The sequence below is a fragment of the Syngnathus acus genome, chromosome 10, assembly GCF_901709675.1.
Source record: "Syngnathus acus chromosome 10, fSynAcu1.2, whole genome shotgun sequence".
Taxonomy (NCBI): domain Eukaryota; kingdom Metazoa; phylum Chordata; class Actinopteri; order Syngnathiformes; family Syngnathidae; genus Syngnathus; species Syngnathus acus.
Window position 1 is genome coordinate 15,394,885 of NC_051095.1, and position 9,341 is coordinate 15,404,225.

General features: G+C 42.4%; 1 protein-coding gene across 1 annotated transcript in view; it reads left to right on the forward strand.

The window, feature by feature from the left end:
* The window catches only part of LOC119128653 (A disintegrin and metalloproteinase with thrombospondin motifs 2-like), a 79,406-nt gene extending 71,040 nt beyond the window's left edge, over positions 1-8,366 (forward strand). Inside the window, exons 17-22 of the mRNA XM_037261237.1 lie at positions 15-171; positions 262-394; positions 1,606-1,813; positions 1,998-2,127; positions 2,486-2,572; positions 5,662-8,366. Of these exons, the coding sequence (XP_037117132.1) occupies positions 15-171; positions 262-394; positions 1,606-1,813; positions 1,998-2,127; positions 2,486-2,572; positions 5,662-7,874 (2,928 nt within the window). The 3' untranslated portion in view covers positions 7,875-8,366. The remainder of the gene's footprint in view (positions 1-14; positions 172-261; positions 395-1,605; positions 1,814-1,997; positions 2,128-2,485; positions 2,573-5,661) is intronic.
* Positions 8,367-9,341: the final 975 nt, after the last annotated feature.

A 9,341-nucleotide genomic window follows, 5' to 3' on the forward strand; every position in this document is an offset into this window, starting at 1 on the left:
AAATGTCTCTCTAGGTGAAAACACACGGTGATGAGGATGTGAATTTTTCCTATAAGTATATGATGAACATGGACAGTGATTTTTCCATTCAAAACAACATTCTCGTGGAGGACAGCGCCTATGAATGGGCCCCAAAGAGGTGGTCCAACTGCTCCAAGCCATGCGGTGGAGGTACACAGGCAAAATTCTCTTACCTGCACAGTACCGCTCCTTCCCCACATGCATAAGTGTATTCAAGCTCAGTGTTTTTTGCTTGTGTAGGGAAACGATACCTGCGATACGGCTGTCGAAGAAAAGTGGACAGTAAGATGGTCCACAAGAGCTTCTGTAACAGGTCCAATATGAAACCTCGTGACACTCAAGACTGCAACCAGAAGCCCTGCCCTCCACCAATGTATGCGTACCATTGCACTGCACTTTACTCAGTCATGTACTACACACAACTTTACCACAGCATGCCGGCATGATATTATTTGCACTATACTTTATTCAGTGCTATGCTATAATGCATAACTGTGCAAATGAATAGTTATACAGCAAATATTCTTTTTCAAGAAAAATACCTCAATGAAAATATCTTTGGTGACACCGACTATACAGCGGGTTGTACAGTTTAAATTGTTTACATTAAAAAAATATGTTTTTTCCCCAAACTAACAAACGTATCGTCTCACAACATACAGATTGTTTTGTGCCCAAAGCGTAAAATGCAGGATTAAAGCAGATTTCATATTCAGTACGGTTAAAACTAGTTTGTTCCGCTTTGTTTATTTTGGGTGCAATTCCACTATCTGCCAGTAGTCAGTGGCACACTGTTTTGTTTGCCATGTACATTCAAAAGATGTATGTAAGGATGCCATGTATATTCAAAAGAAGGTTGACAACAGGAAGTATTTCAATCCCAGCCTAGTTTTTGTATTAGAGTGAAAAAAATAACAATTATTATTTGATTTATAAATCACAGTTTATAAAATCAATTGTTGTTGATTTCAAAATTTAGTATTTATTCAACATCCAAAACTCAACTGCAAAATGACCATCTTGCCTCAGGCCCGATTGCCTCAGGCCCTTTCCTCCCTGCATGTTGAACACTTTGTTCTCAAACTCTCGATTCTTTTTGCCAAGTCATACATAACCTTGTAAATATCTTTGTGAAATTCAAGCCGCCTGCATTCTCATTGTGCTAAAATCACTTATGCTGCAGGGCAATTTTGCACACATTCTAATGGCGAATACACAATTCCCTTTTATTTTTATAATAATGTTTCTTTTTTTCCTATTTTGTTTTTCAGTATTTCTTTTTACAAGTTTCGGGACTCCGCATGTCAGTGGGATTTTACGTGGACTTTATCATTAGCACTGGTGATGCTTGTCTTATACTTAAATATACGATGTGTGGCATTCTTTGTGTTGCGTGTTTAGTTTTACGGTAAACTCCAGCTGGCGGCCATTATAGGGCAGTAACAATTGAGAAAACCTCTTCCGCAGCAGTATTACAGACATTCTAAAATGATCATTTTCTACATTTGGTTGCCTTTTTCCTATGTGGTCTAGGTAAATTATTTTCAATTTGAATGACTTGGAAACTCGTGCTTCTTTTCTCAGTTGGGTGGTAGGGGAATGGCAGAACTGCAGCAAGCCGTGTGGCAAGACCGGAATGCAAGTCCGCTTGGTCAGCTGCGTCCAACCGTCAGAGGACAACACCACCAGATCTATCCATAATAAATATTGCAACGATGACCGTCCAGAGACCCGTAGGTCTTGCAACCGACACGCCTGCCCAACTCAGTGGAGAGTCGGACCTTGGTCTCAGGTACTGAACGCAAATATTAAGGATTTTAGTCATTCTTCAATGTTGCCTGTTCAAATGGTAAATAAGCATTTATTTGTGTAGCGCTTTAACATTGTCTCCTCACTCAGCGACTCGCGATGCGGCGTCAGAAGCAAATGGGGGGTTCAGTGTCTTGCTCACAGATATTCTCAATTTGTGCCTGCAGTGCTCAGTGACCTGCGGCAACGGGAATCAGCAGAGGCAGGCCGTGTGCGACACCAGGGACAACACCATCGGCCTGTGTCTGGACAGTAAGCCCGACACCCTCAGAATGTGTCGTATGGATCCATGTCCTAGTGAGTAGCAAGAAAACCTCCATCCCTTGGATAACATTTGAGAAATCCACATGCTTTATTTTTATCGGCCAACAACAGACTGACTATACGTCATAGACGAACAGATTCTAAATCAAACAGCATCAGTCACCAAAAGAACCACTCGATGAAAGGCTAATCTCATTTGCAAGTTATCGTCGTCTGCCAGCCTTTAGGTTATGGCTATCAGGCCAAGTGTAGAGCATTCTATCTGAGAAATGAATGAGCTATTCCCAAAATGTCTGAACTTCCTCCATGTTTATTTTTTAAATTGAATTTGGTTGCTAAACCTGACACCATTTCTTCCTTCCTCGACACCAACTCCTCTTTTCTACCGCAGAGGGCTCATCAGACCTGAACAAGAACGGCAACATCCTGATCCAGTGGCTGTCCCGCCCCAACCCCAACAACCACAAGAGCTCCTCACGTAAAACCTCCCTCTATAGTTCCCAGCCAGGCCTCCACGGCGGCAGCCGCAGCTGCATGTCTGTTTTCCGCTGGGCTCTACCCATCTCTGTCCTCCTGTCTCAGCAGAGCCGCCCCCAGCTGGCCCCCTGAGGCGCCCCTCCCCTACGTCCTGTGCCTGTGCCCGCATCCAAGAGCGAGCGGCAAAGCTTTTGCTTCTCTTTTTGGGGGAGAGGGGGCCGGTGTTGTCTCTCTTCCTCTCTCTCAACGTGTCTGAGACGGCCCTGACTGGCTCCTGTGTGTGCAAGCTGGTTCTCTCTTGCGCTGTCTCTCTTGCTATGTGGAGCATTGTTGTTGTAACCGCTGGCCAGTCGAAAACTCAAAAGATCACAAAAAAATATATATATATATATGAGAGGGAGGTCCATGTGGCAAAGCTACCAGGTTTTTTCTGGGCACCTCCCAAGAGTGTCAAAGAGAGCATGCAGGTGCCTCCACCTGCATTTGGCAACCATGTTTTGCGCGGGCTATATGCGCCACGGGGATACAGTTGTGCTTGTTTCTTCTTATGGCGGCGCACTGTCATTGTGAGAACAAACAGATGTGAACATAAACAGAAAAGGTACTATATAAATATCTATATAGGAAAAAAAAACTTTTTTTTAAAGAAAAAAGAAATATATATATATATATATATATACGTATATATATATATATGAAAGCTTTATCGTTAATGTGATCTTGTCACAATGAGGACATCTTTGCTAAAGTGCTCACCTCACATCCTGGTTCCATTTGGGGATGAGAATGGCGTCTCATTCCACGTTCCATTCTCAGATTAACAGGAACTCTGCACAAGGAGAGGAAGTGACAACGTATCGATTGGGGCGATAGGGAACTGTGAGATGAATAGCCTTAAAGCAAAGTCTGATTAAAACAAACAACAACAAAACAGGGTAGTCTTACCACTTGTGGTTGCTTCCCATTTCACCTCATCAGCCATCCTCTCTGACTGTTATACTAAAGTTCAATAAATGCAGCTTATTTGTGCTTGCAGAATTTAAACAAATACGTATATAAATATATTTGTAGTCACATAAATATATATACCTATTAATCTAAATCTCTATGAATAACAATAATATGAATAATGTTTTACCATGAATAAGCTGTAGCTTATTTGCCTCAAACCTTTGGACTGCTATTAATCGCTCAGATCCCGACTGTTATGTGTATTTTTGTTTCAATTCTTATGATTCATTTGACATGAATACAGAAGAATCTTTAATAAAGGTAAGATGTTTGGGGAGGGGGGTAGACCTATATTATGCAGGACTTGGTCAGTTAGTTGCCTCTCCATTGCTCTCATAATCAAGAGTTTATTTTCACCTCACTTGATTGCGTTTAGGCTCCAATCACTTTTTGTCATCCACATTTGCATCCTTTGCTTGTTGTGTGTCAAGTGCGTGAGGAAACGTGTGTGCGCGTGTGTGCGTGCTTGTGTGTGTGTGTGAAAGGGAGCATGTTTCTCTCGCAAGTCTGCTCAATTAAAGGAGGAGATATCGAGTAATACTCACGAGCGAAGTGAGTCTGAGTGAGGGCGTGCGTGTGAGTGCATTTGTGCTTCGCCACACTTCAATCAGCTACAGAAATACCTCATAAACTTTGATTTTACGAGTATCCGGTGGTATCATTTTTTTTTTTTTTTCTTTTCGGTTTTGGGACGAACACTAACCACGTGAACAATGCCTTATCTTGGATTGAATGTAATGGCATTTATCTGTGAAAGGGATGGCTTTACTCATTCAAAGTTTCACTTGGAATAGAGGCAGCTTCAAACCAACTTAAACTCACACCCGCCAACCGTCAAACCCACCAAGGAGATGTTGGATCCATTTTCTGACTACAGGGAAGGGTTTACACAGGGCCTAGGGTATTGACACATACTACACTTTGAGAAAAAAAAAAAAAAAAGAAAACTAAAGACACAAAACACTTCAGACTTTACACTTCATTGTATTGTGATCACATATTTCTGTTGTGACTATGTAGCCAGCTATCCAAGGTTTCCTTCTCCTGGAGTTGGACTATAAGAGACCAAGCCAGATCTAGCAGTGCGATACTGTATATAACATTGGTGTTGACTGTATTTAATAATGTTCATGACTGTTATCTTCTATAATATTCTATACTATGGGTAACTGTTTCGTGGCTTCACTGGCCTGTTGCGTGGGGCTGGCTAACGTTTGGTTAACGTTGAAGAAACATTCAGATGGACTATGTGCACTGCGTCTATATGCACTTTGATTTATCAGGGAAATTGTATTAATGTTTTGTAAATGTTTCATATGACACTTAACGTGCCATTCCAGTTTTTACATCATCATCATGGAAATCACAAATTTCGTTTTGACAGCAAATCTAATTTAATGTACAACTTTTTTTTTCCCCTCGGTCAATAACCAGATTGGTTGATTTCCAAGTATTGAAGTGTTTTACCAAAGTGACTGTGAACTTGTAACTTTCGATACAGTTGAATTATTTTTCTTAAAAAAAGAATATATCTATATATTGAGCAAGGGGGCGTACATCTCATTTTTTTAAGTTCCTGTCATTCTCAAACAGCAAAGTTGTATCAATAAAAATGTTTTAAAAAGTGTCCCCTTCCTCTCATCATGAATGTTGATATGGACATATCAAACAGCCGCATAGCTACAAAATATAGTGTATTCACTTTTTTACTGGCATGGAATACAGAAGTTAAAAAGCGGAGCAGAGACGAGGAAGCTTTTTTAAGTGTTCCAAATTTAGGCATCAGATATTTTCGAGGCTAACAATTAAACAGATAGGCAGATAGACTGGCAACTTTTCCATTTCAGTTTCTGTGGACTAACCTAATCAGTGTTCTTCCTGTCTGGGTATTGCTCTTCTTCCTCCCTGCATCCTCTGCTACTGCCCCGGCTTGACACCAGTTCTTTGCACGTCGTGGAACCCCGCTCAAAAACGCATTTGCCGTTAAATGCTTACTGTAACTTTCTTTATATTCCATAATACAGTAGGTGCAAACTGTACACTTGCAGCAATCAAATATACTTTTTTTTCCTTTCACAGGTCGCCGTTGTTATGGAGACCGCTCTGTGTTTTGCCGTATGAAGGTGTTGAACCACTACTGCTCTCTACCAGACTTTCAGCGCCTATGCTGCAAGACGTGCAGCAATATTACAATCACAGAGTCTGAAACTAACTCCACATTAACCCCCAACGCCTCCACCCAATCCCCCGTCACGGCTCATCCACCCACCAGCCTCACGTCTTTGTTCACCTCCACCACCCACTCCACTGAAGTCATTGTCACTCCAGGAGCCACCACCAACTCCTGGAGCATGACTCATCCTCCCACAGTCATGACTCCGGTCCATTATTCCACCTTGAGCTCACTTAGTACAACAGAACTGATCACCACCCACCCGAAAGCAGCTTCCACATCTCCCGTAGTCCCTCTCCATTTATCTGAGGCAACCACTTCAGTTGTTACAGACTTTCCTGGACCTACGGTGGAACCCCTTCCTGAGCCCTCCCTAGGAATAGACAAGACTGTTCCAAACCCTCAGAGCACAACAAATAATCCAAGTCTTATAACTGCCACAAACTCTCCCACAAAATCAACTCCAGCTACCGGTCAAGGAACAGACAGTACAAAACGACCACTGGTATCCAAGTTTAAAAAAGACCCGGAGCCAAAGAAAAAAGCCCCCAAAGTGAATTTACCAAAAAAGAAGACTGCAGAAAAGAATATTGCCAAAAAGATAGCTACAGCTAAGGTTAAGCCTAAAGCAAAGATAAGCACTAAAGTGAAAATTATTCCAAAACCCCCCAAAAAACAAGATGACATTGCTCCAACAAATACGACCACTGTCAACACAATTGCCCCAGGAAACACAACTCACATAAAGACTACACCAGTCAAGCCAATTTCCAAAAAAACTACCACTGCCAAGACAACTCCCCAAAAGGCTAAACCAACCGCCAAAAAGACCTCACCAATCAAAGCAACTCCCAAGAAGACAACACCAGTCAAGCCGGTGTCTAAAAAGACCACCACTGCCAAGACAACTCCCCAAAAGGCTACACCAGTCAAGACACCTGCCAAAAAGACAACTGCAATCAAAACAACTACCAAAAAGACTACACCAATCAAAACAACTAACAAAAAGACTCCGAAAGAGACTACAGCAGCCAAAGCGACTCCCAAAAAGACAATCACTGCCAAAACGACTCCCCAGAAGATAAAACCTAAAGACTCAACCCCCAAAATGATTAAACCAGCTATCACAACACCGCAAAAGACGATGCCCGCTCACACCCTGCCCAAAAAGAGTCTAAAGACAACCCTAAACAAGTCTCACCCAATTAAGAGGCCTCCAGAGAAGAAAAACAAGTGGAATCCCAAAAATAAGATAAATACCCCCCAAAACTCTTCTCGTTCTGATTTGGAATCTGTTAATCAAACCAAAACAATAACTAGCCAGAAAAAGAAGACAGTTAATCAAAACATCACTGTGCCAACAATACCTGCAACAACAGGTTCATATCCCACAACATGGGCCACTCCACTCATAAGCCAGGGGTCAGCAAGAGAGAATGTTTCTTCCGTCTCTACCACGAGCATCTACAGTAGAGTGGCAAGCCTGCCTCGACCTGACTCAGGAGTCGACGTTACGTCTATCAGAGAAAACACAACATCAACGACAGATAAAGTTCTGCTGTTGCCAAAGGACAACTCGGAATCTACAACTCCTAGCAACTTTGAAGACGTCACGATACCCAGTGGTAACGTGCCGTACACAGATGTCACAATAAGCAGCAGCGGCGATGTCATTGCCAGCGGCGGTGCCGTTCTGAGTGGTGACGTCGTCACGCTGCCCTACGGTGACACCACGGTGCTAGATGACAGCTTGACTGTGACGATACCAACCATTGACAACGAGGATGTGAGCCATCCGGCTTCCTCGCCCTGGGTGGACCTTTCCGAGTACATCCCCGTGAATTCCCCTGCCGCCACGGCAACACCAGACCCCGCCACCTCCCTTTCCAGCACGACTTTCCCGCCCCGGCTCGGTCAGAAAGAGAACCACGAGAACAACTCTGTCGACGTCACGTACAACAGGATTAGTGGTGCGGACAACGACATCTCTCAGAACAACCTGATCCCAAAGCGTCAGTTCAGCTTCCGGGAAAAGACCAGAAACAAACGCATTCAGGAGCTTCTGGAAGAGAAGCGAAACCTTCTCCTCAGAAAGAAGAGAGGCCATGCAGAGCGATAGAACATGTCAGTTCTCTTATAGAGACGAACACCTTGACAGACTGAGCAGCCGTGAGAGCCTTTATCTGGGCTTCAAACCACCAACTGTCCAATTGCCATTGAGACAGGACTATTGCCAATCGACAAACAGTTTATTTGGAAAAAAATATAAACTGTAGCAGAATACACATCTATTTTAACTAGCGCTTTATAAAAGCTTACTTGTTACGCCTCCATATCATCCACATTCATGTTCAATATTTTGATGAGAACTATTGGTACTATTGATACTAGCAATCAGCGTCCACCTGGAATTCAGATCAGTATATTTGATCATACTAGTGCGACTAATAATAGCTACTGTGCGTGTCTACTCTCAGAACATGTACAACTACATTGAAACGACTGTATACGTATGTATACACAGTACTACAAAAGGTACAGGATATTCTCAGGATGAATATATACTTAATTAGGCCTTCTCTAAACTTTTGAATACACATGTCCATGTAGACCAGGGGTGTCAAACTCATTTTTGTCATGGGCTGCATCGTAGTCATAGTTTCCATGAAGAACGTCAACAAACTGATGAATAACTAAGTTTGAAACTGGAGACTAAAACTGTTCAAATATTTTCAAAAGATCAATGGTCACAAAAATTTCTAGCAATATCTCTATTTCTTTAATAGTGAAGACAATTTGTAAGTTTAGTATTGACGCATGAAGACAATTTGTCTTCGGGGGCCACATAAAATGATGTGACGGGCCGTATCCGGCCCCCGGGACTTGAGTTTGACATCTATGATGCAGACCGTTTGATCAACTACAATCAGTATAATTAATCCAAATTAATTCATCCAAAAAATGCACCAGGACATCGAATAGCTGCCCTATGGTAATTTGAAAATGCTGCTCAAACGTAAGCTCGCATTTCAGTTCAGTCTTTTTAAAACTACCTGGGTTCATGTTTCCTTTTCCACAGTTGAATGCACAGAGGTTTCTCATCTCGCAGGAAGTTAAGATATGAACAACTGGTAAGGTGCATATATGACACATGGTGCTTTACGTACTTACATATGATGAAGCTATTGCTGAGAATAAGGTTCAAGGGAACATGGTATGGAAAACAGCGTAAAAGGTTTTCTTGTGAGCAATAGTTCATTTGCATAAGAGAGAATCACTACCTCCCAAAAACAGTCCGATTTCAAGAACAAAACTCAATGCAGCTCTCCTGCAAAAGTCAGTGCTGGCTCATTTTAACCATATGAGTGCACAGAGTGCTGATTGCAATTTGGCTAGCTGGCAAAATGCCAAATTACTTGTCAATTAGTTTAATAGTGTGGCGCATGACGTCGCCAAATCCACAGGCTTACAAGTATGTGCCATTCATCTGAAGCTAATTCTGGCAACACCATTAGCTTGTGCTAATCTGGACCAATACTGCAACTCTGCTTATCCGTTGGCCTTGAAAGTGGCGCTAGAACCCGAG